General features: G+C 18.5%; 5 protein-coding genes across 5 annotated transcripts; 4 read left to right on the top strand and 1 right to left on the bottom strand.

The window, feature by feature from the left end:
• Positions 1 to 654: 654 nt before the first annotated feature.
• MKS88_000063 (uncharacterized protein) lies at positions 655 to 1,423 on the top strand (the record flags this gene model as incomplete). The annotated part of the gene is made up of 2 exons (XM_067219871.1): positions 655 to 729; positions 875 to 1,423. The coding sequence occupies 2 exons, from the start codon at positions 655 to 657 to the stop codon at positions 1,421 to 1,423; spliced, it is 624 nt and encodes a 207-aa protein (XP_067075952.1).
• Positions 1,424 to 10,519: 9,096 nt separating this feature from the next.
• Positions 10,520 to 11,262, top strand: MKS88_000062 (uncharacterized protein; the record flags this gene model as incomplete). Its single annotated transcript, XM_067219860.1, has 2 exons — positions 10,520 to 10,531; positions 10,663 to 11,262. The coding sequence occupies 2 exons, from the start codon at positions 10,520 to 10,522 to the stop codon at positions 11,260 to 11,262; spliced, it is 612 nt and encodes a 203-aa protein (XP_067075951.1).
• Positions 11,263 to 11,951: 689 nt separating this feature from the next.
• Positions 11,952 to 12,439, bottom strand: MKS88_000061 (uncharacterized protein; the record flags this gene model as incomplete). Its single annotated transcript, XM_067219850.1, has 2 exons — positions 11,952 to 12,274; positions 12,418 to 12,439. The coding sequence occupies 2 exons, from the start codon at positions 12,437 to 12,439 to the stop codon at positions 11,952 to 11,954; spliced, it is 345 nt and encodes a 114-aa protein (XP_067075950.1).
• A 2,593-nt stretch (positions 12,440 to 15,032) lies between these two features.
• Positions 15,033 to 15,867, top strand: MKS88_000060 (uncharacterized protein; the record flags this gene model as incomplete). Its single annotated transcript, XM_067219839.1, has 2 exons — positions 15,033 to 15,119; positions 15,268 to 15,867. The coding sequence occupies 2 exons, from the start codon at positions 15,033 to 15,035 to the stop codon at positions 15,865 to 15,867; spliced, it is 687 nt and encodes a 228-aa protein (XP_067075949.1).
• Positions 15,868 to 18,641: 2,774 nt separating this feature from the next.
• Positions 18,642 to 19,264, top strand: MKS88_000059 (uncharacterized protein; the record flags this gene model as incomplete). The annotated part of the gene is made up of 2 exons (XM_067219828.1): positions 18,642 to 18,704; positions 18,878 to 19,264. 2 exons carry the CDS (start codon positions 18,642 to 18,644, stop codon positions 19,262 to 19,264), a joined length of 450 nt encoding a protein of 149 aa, XP_067075948.1.
• Between the last annotated feature and the right edge of the window lie 1,938 nt (positions 19,265 to 21,202).

The following is a 21,202-nucleotide window of genomic DNA, read 5'->3' as shown; positions in this document are numbered from 1 at the left end:
CGTACTTCATGGTTTTACGGTTTTATATCATGTATACAATTTCTATACATTCCTTATCTCATAAGTTAACATACATATATTTTTAAAAAACTTTATATTATAATTTGTGATAATAAATTTTAAAAAGTTTACATTGTTTCTACTCTAATAAATGAATTAAATTTTTTTTTTTTTATTTCATAAATTTTAACTAAAAATTTTTAGATAATATATTTTTATTTAAATTTTACAAAATCCTTATAGTCCTAATATATTAATGTAAAATTTTATTAATAGTTATATAAGTATAGTTATATTTATAAATTGTTGATAGTTCTTTTAAATTATATAACTATTATATGATATATATAAATATATTTTTTTAATGTTTAAATAATTCTCAACCGAAATAACATTAGTTATAAAAAGTATATGTTTTGTCAATATTATTGTATAAAACATTTTCCTAAATTATAATTATTTAATATATTTCCTCATATTATTACATCTCACATAAAATAATTACATTTAAAGAAGATAAAATATTTTGCCTCTTAAAAAATACGTGAAAAATACTTCTGAATATTAAACTAATACACTTGTACACAAAATCTTTTTATTACATCAATTATATAGCAACGTTTAATATATAATAAAAAAATAATGATCAATAAAATGGATAATAAACCCTTTTTAATTAAATCATTTGCATTTACCCTTTTAGTATGGATGTGGCAATTGTTCGATCATGTAATATAAAAATTAAATTTAATATTTTCCCAAATTTTTTGTTATGCATTTTTTTTTTTTAAATAAAGTAAGAATTACATTAATTTATAAAGTAAATAATTCTTTTTTTTTTTTTTTAATCTTCTGCATTTTTCTTAATCTTTAGTCAACTTCCTTTTTTTCACTATTGGATAATCAAAACAACAATAATTACCACTTAGATGTAAATATTATGAGAACATTATACGCAGAGAAAAATAAAAACTTGTCATTAAAGAGTAGAATATTGGTAACAGAATATGATTATAATATATATGATAATTATTATAATGATGGTAACAATTATAATAACTTTGAAGGGTTACATGCAATGGCAGGTAAAAATATGTATAAATCCAAAAATGAAAAATCGTTATTAAAATCTATTGTTAAATGCTTTAATAAATGTGATAAAACGTATGAAGAAAGTGTAATGAAGGTATTAAGCCGTAATGATGGACATGGAAGAAGTAAAAATAATTCTTCTCCTTTAGTTAGTATTCTTATAATTTCTGCTCCAATTATGTTAGCGTTCATTTTCATTATTTTATGTTCTATCGTGATTCCCGTTGAAAAATCTACCCGCTTAGGGTTATCATTTGTATTTTTTTTATTATCATTCGTTTACACTTGGAAGAAATGGAGAAACTGTTATTCTAAAAGATCTAATAATTAGAAAAATAATAATTTAAATGAAAAGAAGGTTGAATTTTATTAATTTTATATGATAAAAATTACACCCACAATTCATTAATTTTAAGGTAGAAAATCGAATATTCCTGAAATTTCATGCGTTCTGTATTATACTTTATATGTATTAAGTTTTGTAAGTTTAAAAAAATGTTCAAATTTTATTTTTTTCATCATTCTATCTTATAAAATAATTTGTTGTATACTATTATATGCTACTTAATTTAAGTATCCAAAATATGTGCATTACAATTATTTGTTTACATTATTCGTAATTAGTAATTGTTAGAATAAAAAGTATTTCCTGGAACAATTCATTATTTTTTTTTAATTTTGTAAGTTTTTTTAAATTTCTTCAAAACATTATTTTATATTCGCATGCCACTAATTTAATTGAAACGCATTCCTTTAAAAAAAAGTATATTATCTTGAGAATACATAATTTAATGCAACACCTTTTTTTTTAAATAAAACATAAAGAGTTTTTCCGTAAAGGCATGCCACAAAAGGGTAAAAATAAATAAATAAAAATATATATATTTATATATATGAATAAATTAGAGTAAATGAATAATAAAAAAAAAAAAAAAAAGGAAGGAAACTCTACTAAAATTTCAAAATGCTCAGTCTAATAATAAATTCCTACCTCATAATAATGTTAATTAAGATAAAATTATAATAATATAATATTATATTATATATATATATATATCATGCTACAAAATATTCTTCTATACAAGGATATGCTGCATATTAATTAAATTACGGAATTTTTTTAGGAAGAATAACTATATATAACATAAAAAAATATTTATTATCACGAAAGGAATGATATAAAAATAATAATGAGTTATTATATGTATAATAATTTTAATATATAATAAAAGATATACTAAGGAAAAAAAAAACAGAAAAAACAAATATAGATCAAATAATTATATATACAAAAAATAAAATAAAATAAAATTCTCCCCTTTGCTTTATTTTTTTCAAAAAAAAAAAACGCAAAATGTCAAGAAATATATAAGACATTATTTTTAACTAATGACTGAATGATTTTGCTCAACTTTTAGGTTTTTAATATAAAACAAGATATATCAGTAAAATATAATATATTATAATAAAACTAATGTAATTTGATAATATATTTTGTCTAATTTGTAAATATTCTATAATGGATTCGTATTTCATACATTTGAAGAAAAATAGTATTATATTAAAGAAACAGTATATTTAAATATTTCCTGCTCACAATATACCCATAATAATACTAGTACCTTATATTACTATATATCATATTTTTATGGATTTTCATAATTATTTAAATTAAGCAAATCGAAAAGGACAAAATTATTATTATTACTATAATTATTATTAAATAATGAGAAAATATATCACAATATCAAATAAATTGATGAAAAGTGTTAAGATCATTGTAAACAAATATCTTCAAATATATGTTCAAACATCTTTGTCAATAACATTAAAAGGAAAGTATCCATATTTTGAAATTTTAAATATATATGTTGTTTATTATTTTTTCATACATATATATGCTCAAGGTTACATGTTAAGGTTCCATTATTTTTATTTATTTTTTTTTTATTATATTTCTCAATATATGCACTAGTAATAAATTCATGGTTAGTTAATTGTAAGTAATAAATGTGCACTTAATAAAACAACAATATTATGTTGAAAAATATAAAAAGAATAACTACTACAAATAAAATAATTTGGTTGAGTTATTTATATATATTTCAATAGAATTATATAACCTTCTTATATAAAATATCATAATATGCACATAAATGCATTTAAACAAAAATTCTCACAAGATCGGATAGTTCGAAGTAAATAATATATTTAATATAAGTTAATACGTAATATTTATGAACTATTTTTAAAAATTTTAATTTAGCATTATTAAAAAAATAGCAAAATATATACATGTATATATATAATTACAATTAATAAATCGATAAACCTATAAAAATTTCTTTAAATTTAAAATATATTTAGTTTAAAAAATTTACAAGATATAAACATATCCTTAGTTATATATACATTCCTAACCTATGTAAAATAAATGTACTTATATTTTTAATAACCTGCTATTTCTGCAAATCAAAAAAGAAAACTCAAATATTACCTAAACTTTAATATTAGGAAATAGTAAAAATACCTTTAGAATGTATTTTTTTAAAAAAAAAAATATTACTGGTGCATTTAATTATAGTTTAATAGAAGAAGCGATTATATACATACATGTATACATCATAAAAATCTTCTATATATTATATTATTCCATTACAATATGAAACATAAAAACTTCGAAATATTTTAAAAGGAAAATAATGTAAATAGATTTTATAAACAAGTTTTCAAACAAAATGATAAAGTAAAATTAATTTTATTTAAATGGTAATATATACAAAACCTTGTTAGAATATAAAATTTTTTAAACAGTCAATTTTTTTGTCAAATATCTGAGGATGGATAATTTTTTTTTCTATAAAATAAATATTTGTAGACAGTATTATTACTATATGCTCTTTTGTTAGTAATATTTTCAATATTATTTGTGCCTATTATTTTATATATATAAATAAAATAAAATTGTGAGTGTTATCTTTTTCAACTACTATTTATAATCTACCATATGTAGATGAAATTCACTGAACTAAATAAAATTTTCAAACAGATGATTTTAAGTCATATATATATATATTATGAAAAAATTCTCTTCATATTCCGCACCACTGTAAAACGTTTTATAATTAATTTATATAATGAAATAAAATAATACATTAAAAAAACTAAAATACAGTTATATATATTATATATACAAAACATATTCTTAAAGTTTCTTTTAGTATCCATCTTTTTTGTTTTTGAAGTGCACGTATAATATTCTACATAACAGTTTTAAAATTAGCAATTTTATTTGCACATTTTCCTCTTTTTTATTTTTTTGTAAAATTATATCTCCAGATTAAGTCTTAATTCCATTATCATAATAAAATTAGTTGTCATCTTTTTTTTCTCTCTCTCCTTTTTATCTTTATTTATATGCCTATATATATGTTTTTACTTGTTCTTTCTTTACTTCTTTTAGAACAAAATAAGAAGGATATTTATAATATAAAAATATTTTACCTTTTTCCAATTTTTAGCTTTAATATATTATTATTATATATATACTATTAATTAATACATTTTTATGTATTACTGTATTCTTAAGTGAATACAATGCATAGGAGAGTATAATCTTACATAAATTATTTTTTTTTTAAAATACAACTAATAATTTCTAGTAAACTATAATTAGGAGAACAAAAAAAGAAGTATAATATATAACTTGTCATTAATATTTATTATTTAAAATTTTAAACGTATTATTATATTCAAAATTTACGATTACAATTTTCCATCGTTCTTACAAGTTCCATACGTTCCTTCTGTCGTAGATAACATACATATACTTTTAAAAAAATGTATGCTATAAGTTGTGTTAATAAATTTTTAAAAGCTTAAATCGTTTCTACCCTAATGAATGAATTAAATTTTTTCCCTTATATTTTCTTTTTTTTCATAAATTGTTATTAAAAATTTTAACATACAACTTTTTTAATTTAAATTTTACCAGAATTCTTATACCCCCAATAAATTAACGTGAAATTTTATTATCATTTATGTAAATAAAGATATATATATATAAATTGTTCACAATGCTTTTAAATTATATAATTATTATATGATATATATAATTATATTTTTTTTAATGTTTAAATTATGTTCAACCGAAATAACGACATTTGTAAAAAGTACATCTTTTATTAACATTGCTTTATAAAATCTTTACCTAACACATTCTATTTAATGCATTCTCTTGGATTATTACTTTTACTAACATAACTTAAATACATTTAATTTAAAAATATAAAATATTCTAGATTTCAAAAAAAAAATACATAAACAATACAACGAATATTAGAGAAAATCTTTTGTGAGCAAATTTTTTGATTACTTGAATTATATAGAAATTTTTAAAAAAACAAATAATAATCCTTTTTTTCTATAATATTTTACATTTATCGCTTTGGTATGAATGTGGCAATTTTTCTATTATATACTATAAAAAAATAATTTTATATTCTCCCTAATTTTTTGTTATTACGTATTTTTTTTTTTTTTTTTCTTTCAATAAAATAGGAATTATATTAATTTTTGAAGTATATCATTTTTTCCTTTTAAATCTTCAATATTTTTCTTAATTTTTATTTAACTGCCTTTTTTTCCATTATTGGATAATTAAAACAACAATAATTTCCATTTAGACACAAGAGTTATTAGAACATTATGTAGAGAAAAAAATAAAAATTCGTTATAAAAGTGTTGAATATTGACAACAAAATATTGTTTTATAGTATATGGAAATTATTATTATGATACAAATAATTATAATAACTTCGAATGGTTACATGAAAATGCAGAAATAAATATATATAAAGCTAAAAATGAAAAATCGTTTTTAAATTCTATTGTTAAATGTTTTAAGAAATATGATAAAAAGCATGAGGAAATTATAATGAGCTTAGTAAGCTGTAATGATGGACATGTAAGAAGTAGAAACATTTCTTCACCTTTAGTTAGTATTCTTATATTTTCTCCTCCATTTTTGTTAGCGTTCATTATCATTATTCTATTGTCCTTGGTTATTCTAGAAGAACAAATTACTCGTTTAGAGGTATCATCTCTAATTTTTTTGTGATACATTATTTACACTTGAGAAAAATGGAGAAATTGTTATTCTAAAAGATCTAATAATTAGAAAAATAATAATTTAAATGAAAAGAAGGTTGAATTTTATTAATTTTATATGATAAAAATTACACCCACAATTCATTAATTTTAAAATAGAAAATCGAATATTCTTGAAATATCACGTATTCTATGGTGTGCTTTATATGTATTAAGTTTTGTAAGTTCAAAAAGATTCTCGAAATTTATTTTGTTCATCATTTTGTCTCAAAAAATAATTTGTAATATTATATTATTATTCCGCCTAATAAAAATATCCAGAGTAATTTATACAACACACCAATATGTTTAAATTACTTATAATTAGTAAATGTTAGAAGGAAATACATTTTTAAGAACAATTTTTTTTTTTTTACTTTTGTACGTTCTTTTTAAATTTTTTGTACGCATTAATTTATTTCCATGTAGCACGAATCTAGTTGAAACCTATTCCTTTTAAAAAAAGGTACATTTTCTTAAGATTGTATAAGCTACTGTAACACTCTTTTTTTATAACAAGAAATAAAAAATAATTTTTCCGATAAAGGTAAGCCATAAGAGGCTAAAAATAAATATATAAAAAAAAAAGAAAAAAAAAAATATTATATATATATATATATATATATATATATATATATATATGAATAAAAGAAGGTGAATGCATAATTAAAAAAAAGTAAGGTAACACTCGAAAAATTTTAGAACACTTAATCTAATAGTGGATTTCAACTTAGTAATTGTAATTATGATATTGTTAAAATATTATATATATATATATATATATATATATATATATATATATATATGTGTATATATATTCATCATTTTACAAAAAATTCTTCCATAGAAGCATACAAATTATATTAATTAAAATATGGACTAATTAAACGGCGTATAATTATATATAACTTAAAAAAATATTTAGTATTAAAAAAGGCTTAATACGAAAACAGTAATTTGTTATTATATGTTTATTGATTTTAATATACAATAAAAGATTTACTAAGGAAAAAAAATTCTTCACTTCGCTTTATTTTTTTCAAAAAAATAAAACGCAAAATACCATGTAACATATAAGACGTTATCTTTAACCAATGATTGTTTGAATGTGTTCAACTTTTAAACATTTAATATATTATAAGCTATATCACTAATATATAATATAATATATTATAATAAAAGTAATATAATTTGATAATAGAATTTACCTAAATTATATTTAAACATTTATAACTAACTTATATTTCATATATATGAAGATAAAATGTATTATATTAAAGAAACAGTAAATTTAAATATTTTATGTTTACAATATATTCGTAATAATACCAGTACCTTTTAATACTATTTATCATATTTTTATGGATTTTCATAATTATTTAAATTATGCAAATCGCAACGGACAAAATTATTATTATTACTATAATTATTATTAAATAATGAGAAAATATATCACAATATCAAATAAATTGATGAAATGTGTTATGATCATTGTAAACAAATATCTGCAAATATATGTTCAAACATCTTTGTCAATAACAATAGGAAGAAAGTATCCATATTTTGAAATTTTAAATATATATCTGGTTTATTATTTTTTCATACATATATATATATATATATATATCCGATGTTCCACATCGAAGTTGCACTAATATTATATATTTCTCTTTTTTATTATATTTCCAAATATATGTACTAAAAATAAATTCATTATTTGACATTTACATTAAATATTAGTTCACATAATAAAACAATACAATATGTTCTTATAAAATTTAAAAAGAATAACTTAGATAAATGGAATAATTTGGTCGAGATATTCACATATATATTAATATAGTTGGAAAATCTATTTATACGAAATTAATTGATGCTTATAAACAGAAATTTTTTTAAAAACGCATAGTTCTTCCAAAATAATATATTTAATATATGTTTATATAAATTATTTATTAAATATTATAATAAATTATAATATATCTCTAATAAAAAAATTGAAAAAAAAAATATATATATGTGTGTATGTATATAATTTCAATGATTAAATTGATAAGCCTATGAAAATACCTTTAAATTTAAAACATATATAGTTAAAAGAATTTACAAGACCGAAGCTTTCCCTTAGTTGCTTGCACATTCTTCTATTAAGAAAGATTAATAAACGTATGTTTTAAATGACCTGTTTCTTCTGAAAACCAAAAATATAAACTCAAATATTTCCCAAACTTCAACTTATAGAAAATGGTAAAACCGCCTTTAGAAAATATTTAAAAAAATATATATATAAAAAGTTTATTTAATTATAGTCACATAACAGCAACGATTATATATACATATATATTTATATCATAAAAATCTTGTACTTAACGTACTACTGAACAATATGAAACAGAAGAACTTAAACATTTTTAATGCAAAACCCCATATATATGTTTATGAACAAGTATTTAAACAAAAAGATAAAATAAAATAAATTTTATTTAAATAATATTGTATACAAAGAAAGGTTGGCATAAGAAATGTTCTAAATAGCCAATTCTTTTTTTTAAATATGTGCCGATGGGTATTTTATTTTCATATCAAAATAGATATTCGTAGACAATATTTTTGTTATATATTCTGTTTTTTTAGAAATATATACAGTTCTATCTGTGCCCATTTTATTTTTTTCATATAGATGAAATAATATATATATGTAATTTTTTTCAAATGCAATTTATAATTCACCATATATTGTTGAAGCTTGTTAAATAAAATAAAAATTTCATTCGCATGTTTTTAAGTTATATATATATATAATATTATAATAAAATACTTCTCATATTCCATACTCATTCATTGAATTATATAATTAATCTATATAATAAAACAAAATAATATATTAAAAAATATAACTGTAATACATAAAATACATATGTATAAAACATATTGTTAGGATATTCTTTAATATTCAATGATTTTTAAAGTATACCCTAGTAATATTTTAATATAATAGTTTTAAACTTAGTAATTTTATTTGAACTTTTGCTTTTCTTTTTTTTTTTTAAATTATAATTTCTAAATATGGCTTAATTCTATTTGCAGAATAAAATTAATTGCTACCTTGCTTTTTTTTTTTTTTTTTTTTTTTCATTATTACTATTTATATTTTGTTGCTTCTTTTTTTCTTTTCTCAGAACAAAGTAAGGATATTTATAAAATAATAATATATGAATTTGTTCTAATTTTTAGTTTCAATAAATAATAATATATGAATTTGTTCTAATTTTTAGTTTTAATATATTTTTATTATGCATATAATATTAATTAATAGAATTTTATGAATTACTGTATACTTAAGTGTATACAATTTATAAGGTGATACCCTTATTTAAAATTTTTTAATAAAAATAAAACTGAAATTAATAATAACTGTTAATCTATAAATATAATAATAAATGTAATATGATCTATAAATTATTATTTTGCGCTTATAATTTTAAGTATATTATTAAATTCATATTTTTTCAATGTTCACTCTTAGAACTTTCTAGCACGTTTATATGTTAAATACAATCTTTTTCTTATTGTTGATCTATATATTTTTAAAAAGATTTATATTTTAATTTGTGATTATAAAATTTTAAAAAAACCACAATGTTAGTACTCTGTACTTATAAGAATTAAACTTTTTTCTTTATCTTTTTTTTTCAGTAAATTTTTATGTAAAATTTTAAGCTACTCTTTTTTTATATAAATTTTATCAAATTTCTATACTATAAAATAATATGAAAATTTTATTAACAATTATGTAAATAAAAAATATGTATATAAATTTTTGACATATAGTGTTTTCAAATAATAAACCCATTATATGATGTAATTATATTTTTTTAATATTAAATTATGTTCAACTAAAATCGTGTCAGTTATAAAATGTATGAGTAGTGTTTATATTGATGTGTAAAACGTTTACGTGAAACATTTATATTTAATGTAATTTCTATGATTATTACTAGTGCTTATATAATATAATTATTTTTAATTAAAGAATATATAAACTATCGTATATTTTGATAAAATGTTCTAGCTCTTAAATTATAAATAAAATGCAATACTATTAAATATTAATCAAAAACATTTGTAGACATATATTTTTTATTATATTTATTAAATAGCAACTTTAAAAAAAAAAAAAGATAATGATAGTCGAAAAATTAAATAATAAAAACTTTTTTTTTAATTATTTTACATTTACTCTTTCAGTATGTACGTGGCAATATTTTGATCAGGTAATATGAAAATTCAAGTTAATAATTTCCTTAATTTTTTAGTTATTATGTATAATTTTTTTTCTTTTTCAATAGAACAAGAACTATATTAATATATAAAGTACATAATTTTTTCCTTTTAAGTCTTTTAAATATTCTTAATTTTTAGTTAACTGTCTTTGGTTCATCATTAGATAATCAGTGTAACAATGGCTGCCATTTAGATACAAATATTATAAGATCATTACGTATAGAGAGAAATGTAAATTCATCATTAAAAGGTAGAATATTAGCATCAGAAGATGATTTTAGTCTATATAATTATAATTATGATAATTTTGATAGCGATTATATTGATTTTGAAGCGTTATATAATCAGGCAAGAATAAATTTATATAGGAGAGGAAATAAAAAATCATTATTAAAATCTACTGTTACAGGTTTTACGAAATATGACAAACAGTATGAGAAATATGTAATGAATACATTTTTCAGAAATGATAAAGAATTTTTAAGAGGCAAAGAAAATTTTTTATATGTTGCTAAGAATTTTTTTAAAGTTATTACTCCAATTCTAGTAGGGTTTATGTACTTTATTCTAAGTAGTCAGTTATTTTCATCGCCATTTTTTTGTATAGTGATACCACTTTTATTTTTTATAGTAACAGTAGTATATACTCTGAAAAAAATAGCCAAATGTTATGTTAAAGGACTAAGCGATGAAAAAAAATATATGTTAATAAAAAGGCTAGAGAAGGAATATTTTTAACTTATGCGATAAAAATAACACTCACTATTTCATAAATTTTGAATAAGATCATAAAATTTTCTGAAAACTTCATTTATTCTTTAGCATATGTTATATGAATTATATTTTGTGTGTATAAAAAAAATACTCGAATTATATATTTTTCAATATTTTATCTTAAAAAGTGAATTATTCTATGATTTTATATGCAGCCTAATTTAAGTATTCAAAATATATTAGAATACATTATTTTTATATATTCAAATTATTCCTACATAAATAATTGTCATGAGAAAATGATTGTTTTTGAACAATTATTTTTTTTTTTAAACAATATACCCATGCATTGTATAGGTATTCCACTAAAATAAATCAACATAATACCTTTAAAAAAGGATACATTCCTTAAAAATAAATAAACTAATGGAACATTCAATAAATAATTGATTGATTGTACTCAACTTTTCGATTTTCAGTGTATTTTGAAATATAATACAAATACATAATATAATATACTATCGTATAATAAAACTAATAAAATTTTATATTAGAATTTTTTTAGACTGTCTGTAATTATTCCATATCTTATTTGTTTTTCATACGTATGATGATATAACGTATTATATTAATAAAACATTAAATTTACATATTTTATGTTTACTATTCACGCGTAATAATACTAGAACCTTATAGTACTATTGATCATATTTTTAATGATTATAATATTTTTTCAAATTTAGCAAATCTAAAAGGACAAAATTATTATCATTACTATTATTATTATTATTATTACTATTATTATTATTATTACTATTATTATTATTATTATTAATACTATTACTATTATTATTAATACTGTTACTATTATTATTAATACTATTAATATTATTATTAATACTATTACTATTATTATTAATACTATTACTATTATTATTAATACTGTTACTATTATTATTAATACTATTACTATTACTATTATTATTAATACTATTACTATTATTATTAATACTATTACTATTATTATTAAACAATTCTCAAATATATCGCATTTTTTAATTAAATGCTGAAAAATATTACGGTTACGGGAAGTAAACATATGCAAATGTATGTTCAAACATCTTTATCAAAAAAAATAGCAAGATAGTGTCCTTATAATGAAGTATTTGGTGTATATACTGTTTATCAATTTTTCATACATATATATACTCAAGGTTAAATACTAAGATTCCAGCACTTATATTTTATTTTATTTTATATAAATTTCTCAATATATGCACTAATAATAAATTCATAGTTTATCAATTAAAATAAATCGAAATTCACATAATAAAAACAGCAATATGATATTATAAAAAATTAAAAGAACACCTTCGATAAGTGGAGTAGATCAGTTGAGATATTCATATATATATTGTAAACATAGTTAGAAAACTATTTTATTTGAAAAATCGTAATGCCAATAATTCTAATAAACAGAAATTTTTTCAAAAACGCATCGTACCGTGAAAATAATATATTTAATATATGTTTATATAAACTATTCATTAAATATTATAATAAATTATAATCTAGCTGTACTAAAAAAATAACAAATATATATATATATATATATATATATAGATATAGATATAGATATAGATATAGATATGTGTGTATATATAAATTATTTCAATGATTAAATTGATAAGCCTATGAAAATACCTTTAAATTTGAAACATATATATAGTTAAAAGAATTTACAAAACGGAAACATTTCCTTAGTTATATATCCTTCTCTTAAGTAAAATAAATAAACGTATGCTTTAAATGAACCGTTATTTCTGAAAATCAAAAATGAAAATCCAAATATTCCCCAAACTTCAATCATAGATAATGATAAAACTGCCTTTAGAAAATAGTTTAAAAAAAAATACAAAAGTATCATTTATTTATAAACTAATAACAAAGATTATTATATATATACATATATATGTATATCATAAAAATCTCGTACTTATTAAAATGTACTATTCAATCACAATATGAAGCAGAACTTCAAAACTTTTTTAATGCGAAGACGTATATATACTTTTAAGGACAAGTATTCAAACAGAATGATAAAATAAAATTAACTTTATTTAAATGATAATTTACCAAATCAATATTTGGATATAAAATTTTAAATAGTTAATTTTTTTTTTCAAATATTTACGGATGGATATTTTTTTTTTTCTTATCAAAATAGATATCCATAAACAATATTTTTGTTATATATGCTATTTTGTTAAAAACATTTTAATTTCTATTTGTACCTGTTTTATTTTTTATATATAGTTGTTTTAAATATATGTGTTATTTTTATAATCCACTATGAAAGATGGAACTTGTGAAATAAAATAAAAAATTAATTCTCATATTTTTAACTTATATATATATATGTATACATACATGATATTATAAAAGAATACTCCTCATATTTCGTACCAATTCAATAAATTTTATAATTAATTTATAAAATAAAACCAAATAATATATTAAAAAAGATAAATAACCACAATACATAATATATGTATATATATATATATATATATATATATATATATTAAACATTTTGTCAGGATTTCCTTTAATATTAAATGATTTTTAAGGAATATCCTTAAAATATTTTAATACAATAGTTTTAAAAATAGTAATTTTATTTGCACTTATTCCTTTTTTTTTTTAATTTAATTTCATGATGTCTTAATTCGATTCACAGAATAAAATTGTTATTTTTATTTTTTTTTCATCTTTATTATTCCTATTAATATTTTATTGCTTCTTTTCTACTGTTAGAACAAAATAATGTATTTGTAAAATAAAAATATTTTACCGTATTTTAATTTTTAGTTTAAATTTATTTTTATGATTACAGAATATCAATAGAATAATATATATCACTGTATAATTAGGTGTATGCAATACATAAGTGGATACTCTTTTTTAAAAAATTCTGATAAAAATAAAACTGCAATTAATATATATTAGTATATAATAAATAAGCGTGTACATAAAATTTAATCTATAAATTATTATTCTGTGTTTAAAATTTTAAATATATTAATAAATTCATGTATGTTCAATGTTCATGCATACATCTTTCTATCACGTGTATATGTTGCATACATTATTTTTCTAATTGATAATATATATATTTTTAAAAAGAATTAAATTGTAACTTATCAAGTAAGCATTATAAATTATACAACATTTGTACTCTATTCCTATATGAATTATGTTTTTCTTTTCGTTCTTCTTTTTTATCCATAGATTTTTATTCAAATTTTTAAGCTACTCTTTTTTTATTTAAATTTTACCGAATTCATAAACACCTAATAAAATGATGAGAAAAATTTATTAATAATTATGTAAATGAAAAATACATATACATATATATTGTTGATATACGTATTGCTTTTAAATTATACAATTATTATTTGTTGTAATTATATTTTTTTTTTATGTTATATTATGTTGCACTAAAATCAGGTCAGTTATTAAAAGTATACCTTTTGTTAATATTGATGTGTAAAACGCTTATGTAAAAGATTTTTATTTAATGTAAATTCACTTATTATTACTTGTTCTTATATAAAATAATAATTTTTATTAAAATATATGTATAATACCTTATATTTTAATAAAACGTTATAGCTCTTAGAATATAAATAAAAAATTATACTATGGAATGTTGATCAAATTATTTTGTAGACATATTTTTTTTATTACATTTATTAAAAATTAACTTTAAAAAAAAAAAAAATAATAAAATAATGGTAGAAAAATCAAATAACAAAAACTTATTTTTTAAATATTTTACATTTACCCTTTTAGTATGGACGTGGCAATTTTTCGATCAGGTAATATAAATATTAAAGTTAATATTTTTCTTAATTCTTTGTTATTATGTATTATATTTCTTTTTAAATAAAATATGAAATATATTAATGTTTGAAGTAAATAATTTTTTTTTTTTTTTTAATCTTCTACATTTTTCTTAATTTTTAGTCAACTGCCTTTGGTTCATCATTAGGTAATCAAAATAATGATAATTACCATTTAGACAAAAGAATTATGAAAATATTACGCGGAGAATCAAATGAAAATTCGTTATTAAATGGTAAAATATTGGAAACAGAATATTATTATAGACCATATGTTAATTATTATGATGATTATACTAATAATTATAACGATTTTAAAGAGTTATATAAACGTGAAGGAATATACATATATAAAAAAAAAAATAAAAAATCTCTATTAAATTCTATAGTAAAAACTCTTAAGAAATATGATAAACAGTATGAGGAAGATGTAATGGATGCGTTTTTCAGTAATAATATAGGATTTATAAGCGTTTCAAATGACTTTTCATCTGTAGCTAGTAATATTTTTAAAGTTATTTCTCCTGTACTTGCAGTACTTGTATACTTCATTACAAGTTGTATATATTTTTCATCAATACCTATCCTTTTAGTGATATCATTTATGGTTTTTATATTTACAGTTGTTTATACTCTAAAAAAAATAGCAAAATGTTATATTAAAACCCTTAGCAATGAAAAAAAATATATGTTAAAAAAAAGGCTAGAGAAAAAATATTTTTAACTGATGTGATAAAGGTAACACTCATCAATTCGTATATTTTGAATAAGATAATGGAATTTTGTTAAAAATTCATTTATTCTGTAGTGTATATTATGTAAGTATAAAAATAATACTTGAATTCTTTTTTTTTTCATTATTTTGTCCTAAAAAATAATTTGTCGTATGATTTTATATATCACCTAATTTACGAATTCAAAGTATATTATATACATTATTTTTGTTTCCTCAAATTATTTATATTTAAATAATTTTGACGAAAAAATAATTCTTTTTGAACAATTATTTTTTTTTTTTTAAATTATTTATACATACATTATATCTGTATCCCACGAAAATAAATAAATATCATACCTTTAAAAAAAAAAATAGGTTCCTTAAAAATATATAAGCAAATATATCGTTCACCGATTGATTGATTGTGCTTAATTTATAATCCTTTAATATATTATGTAATATAATACTAATATATAATATAACATAATATAATATATTATGTTAGAACTAATAAAAGTTGATAATGGAATTTGTCTAAATTATTTGTAAACATTTATATCCTATTTGTATTTCGTACGTAAGAAGATAAAATGTATTATATTGAAGAAACAGTAAATTTTAAAATTTCATTCTCATAATGTACCCGTAATCATATCATTAATACACAGTACTATATATCATAATATTATAGGTTACCATATTTACGTACAATTATTAAATATAAATATACAAAATTAATATTATCATTACTATGGTAAAATATTATTGTTATTACTATTATTATAATTAAATAATGCTCAAATACTTCACAATTTTTTACAAATTGATTAAAAGGATTATAGTCAGTGTAAAATAATATCTTCTAATATATGTTCAAGTATCTTCGTAAAAAAAAATAAGATGAAAGAATCTATATTTTGAAATATTTAATGTATATAAGTTTTTCATACATACATATATATATATATATATATATATATATATATAAATGTACATATATATGAATATATATTCTCATTGTTACATGTCGAAGTTCCACTATTTTTATTTACTTTTTTTTAATATATTTCCTAACATATGTGCTAATAATAAATTATTGATTAATCAATTATAATAAATTATAAGGCACCTAATCAAACAGAACAATTTGACGTTATAAGATACAAAAAGAATAATTAAGATAAATGATATATTTAGTCGATATATTCAAGTATATGTTAATGTAATTATAAAAAAAGATAAATCTGATAAATGCATATGAGCAGAAAATCTTTAAAAAACATATAGTTCCTTGAAAATTATACATTTAATGTAAGACTATGTAAATTATGCATTAAATAAAATAATAAATTACAATTTAGCATTATCTAAGAAATAGCAAAAAAACAAATATATTATATATATATATATATATTTATTTATATATTTATTTATGTGGTTGTACTATATAAAAATACTTTTCATAGTTATATACCTTTTTGGGAATTTGAAATGTGATTTATATAATAAAACAAAATGAAATATTAAAAAAAATAAATTTCCGTAATATATAATATATATATGACATATTAGGATTTCTTTTAATATTCATTTTTTTTTTTTTTTTTTTGTTGTTGTCATATTATAATTCTTAAACTTGGATAAATCTATTTTCAAAATAAAATATATTTTTATTAGATTTTTTCTTTATTTCATCTTTATTATATTACGAACTATTCATAAATTGTTAGTTGCTTTTTCTTGTTTTTACTTAGAACAAAATATGAATAATTTATTTTCAAAATAAAAATATTTTATCCTGTTCTAATTTATAGTTTTCATGTATTTTTTTTAATATTATAAATAATTTTAATTAATATAATATTATGCATATTACTTCTTACCTAAGTGCATAAGACATATTTATGAGAGCATATTCTTATTTAAATGCTGTTAAAAAAGATACAGCTAGAATTAATTATACGTATTAATAAACTATAAACAAGAACATAAAAAAAAAAATTTAATCTATATCTTATTGTAAACATTCATTATTAACAATTTTAAAGATATGGTATTGCTATATTTATTTAATGCAAGTTCATTATTAGGATTTTAAATCATGCATAATACATGTTCTATAAATTCGTTTTCTCATTGTTAACATATAATATTTTTTTTTTTTTTAAAATACATACATAACGATAATAAATTATAAAAAGTCGATATTGTTTTTGTTATAATAAATAAATTAAGTTTTTTCATTTTTTCCCTATTTTTTCATAATATATTATGGAAATTTTTAAGGTAATATTTTTTTATTTAAATTTTATACAAATTCGTATGTCTAAAAAAATAAAGTCAAAATTTAATACTAATTATGTAAATACAAAATATATATAAATAAAATGTTAATAATGTGTTTAAATTATACAATTATTATATTGATAATATAATTTTTTTTTTTTTTTTGAAGTTAAATTATATTGAACTAAAACCACGTCATATAAAAATGCAAGGGAGTATGTGTTTTGTTAGTATTGTTCTATAAAATGTTTGCATAAAAACATTATCTTTTAATACATATACTGGGTTATTACTTTAACTTATATAAAATAATTTTATATTTAAAATTAAACAATAAAAACTATTTTAAATTTTGATAAAACTTTTTTTGAGCTCTTTAAATTATATACATAAACAATATTACTACTGAATTTTAAAGAAAAACTTTTATAAACAAAATTCTTTTTATTACATTAATAATATAGCAACTTTCAAAAAAAAAAAAAAAAAAAAAAATGATTGTAGGAAAATTCAATAATAAATCGTTTTCTATTAAATTTTTTACATTTACCCTTTTAGTATGGACATGGTAATATTTCGATCAGGTAATATAAAAATTAAATTTAATATTTCTCCTAATATTTTGTTATGCATTTTTTTTTTTTTTTAAATAAAATAAGAATTACATTAGTATATAAAGTAAATAATTTTTTTTTTTTTTTTAATCTTCTACATTTTTCTTAATATTTAGTCAAAAACTTTTCGTTCATTATTGGATAATCAAAGCATCGATAATTACCATTTAGACACAAAAATTAAGAGAATATTATTCAGAGAAGGAAATGAAAATTCGTCATTAAAGAGTAGAATATTGGAAACAGAATCTGACTATAATATATTTGATAGTTATTATTATGTTCATGATAACAGTTATAATAGTTTTGAAAGGTTACATGATCAAGCAGAAAAAAATATATATAAAGGAAAAAATAAAAAATCGCTACTAAATTCTACTGGTAAACCTTTAAAGAAATTTGATAAAAAGTATGAGGAAAGTGTAATGAATGCGCTTTACATTAATGATAATGAATTTATGAGTGGTTCAAATAATTGTTCATCTGCAGCTAAGCACATTTAAAAAGTTATTGCTCCATCTCTTGCAGCTTTTGTGTACTTTATAGTAAGTTTTTCGTACTTTACAGAAACATATTTACGTGTAGTGATACTTTTTATAGTTTTTACAGTAGCACTTATATACACTGTGAAAAAATTGGTAAAATGTTATTTAAAAGGAAGTAGCAATGGAAAAAAATATAATTTAAAAGGAAATATAAAGGAGAAATATTTTTAACTTATACGATAAAAAGTACACACATAATTCATAAATTTTGAATAAGATAATAGATTATTCTCACAATTTCATGCATTCTATAGTGTACGTTGCATGTATTATATTATGCATGTGTGTAAAAAAAATACTCGAATTATATTATTTTCAATATTTTATCTTAAAAAATAATTTGTTATATAATTTTATATATAGTCTAATTAAAGTATTCAATATATATTACATACATTACTTTTATTTGTTTTAATTATTCATACTTACATAATTGTGTCGAAAATATTATTTGTTTTCAGTAATTTTCTTTTTTGAAAATCATTTATACATACATTATATGTGTATGCCATAAAAATAAATAAACAGTCATACCTTTCAGAAAAAGGAAGTTACCCTAAAATTATGTAAGCAAATGAATCATTCACTGACTGGTCGACTGACTTATTGATGAACTGTGCTCAACTTTCAGGCTTTTAATATATTATCTAATACCAATATATAATATAATATATTATGACTAATAAAATTTTATAATATAATCTGTGTAAAATATTTTGTAAACGTTCTTTAAATTATTTGTATTTCATACATATGAAGATAAAATGTATTATATTAAAGCAACAGTAAATTTAAATATTTTATGTTCAAATTTTACCTGTAATAATACTATAACCGCAAACTACTATATATCATAATATTATAGATTACCTTATTTATGCACAATTAGTAAATATAAAAGGACAAAATTATTATTATTACTATTGTAATTATTATTGTTATTACTATTATTATGATTAAATAATGCTCAAATATATCTACAATTTCTAGTAAATTGATGAAAAGCAATACAGACATTATAAAAAAAATATTTTCAAATGCACGTTCAAACACGCTTACAAAAAATATATTATGAAGTAGTTTATTATTTGAAATATATAATGTATATACTCCATATAAGTTTTTCATACATATATATGCACATATGTATATATAAACATCATAAATATCTTGTAGTTTTTTAACTGTACTACTCCAGCACAATTTAAAACAGAAGTACTTCAAAACGTTTTAAATGGAAAACCACATATATATGTTTATGGACAAGTTTTTAAGAAAAATGATAAAATAAAATTAATTTTATTTAAATAATAATATATACAAAACAATGTTTGGATAAAAAATTTTTTATATGAACAATTTTTTTTTCAAATATCTGTGGATGGGTCTTTTTTTTTTTTTTTTTATTAAACTAATTATTCGTAGGCAATACAATTATTATATACTATTTTTTTAGATATATTTTCTGATATATCTTGCGCCTATTTTATTTTATGTATATATATATATGATAAAAAAATATATGTGATATTTATTTCAGCTGCAATTTACAATTCATTATGTTAAGTAGAAACTTGTGAAACGAATTAAAAAATTTCATTTCCATGATTTATAATAAAGGTGGCATAATTAGAAAATACACTTCATATTTTATGTACCATATTGGGGGATTTTATAAATAATTTATATGATAAAACAAAATAAAATATTAAAAAAGATTTATTCTGTAACACAAAATATACATATATATATATATATATAAAACAAAGTGCTACGATATCCTTTAATACATACTTATTTTTAAAGCTCACACTAATAATAATTCACAAATCATTTTTAAAATTAGTAATTTTATATGAACACTTTCTTATCTTATCTTTTCTTTTTTTTTTTTTT

The sequence above is a fragment of the Plasmodium brasilianum genome, assembly GCF_023973825.1.
Source record: "Plasmodium brasilianum strain Bolivian I chromosome Unknown PB_00_01, whole genome shotgun sequence".
Taxonomy (NCBI): Eukaryota; Apicomplexa; class Aconoidasida; order Haemosporida; family Plasmodiidae; genus Plasmodium; species Plasmodium brasilianum.
Note: the sequence above shows the minus strand (reverse complement) of the source record. Positions and strands in the feature narration are given on the sequence as shown.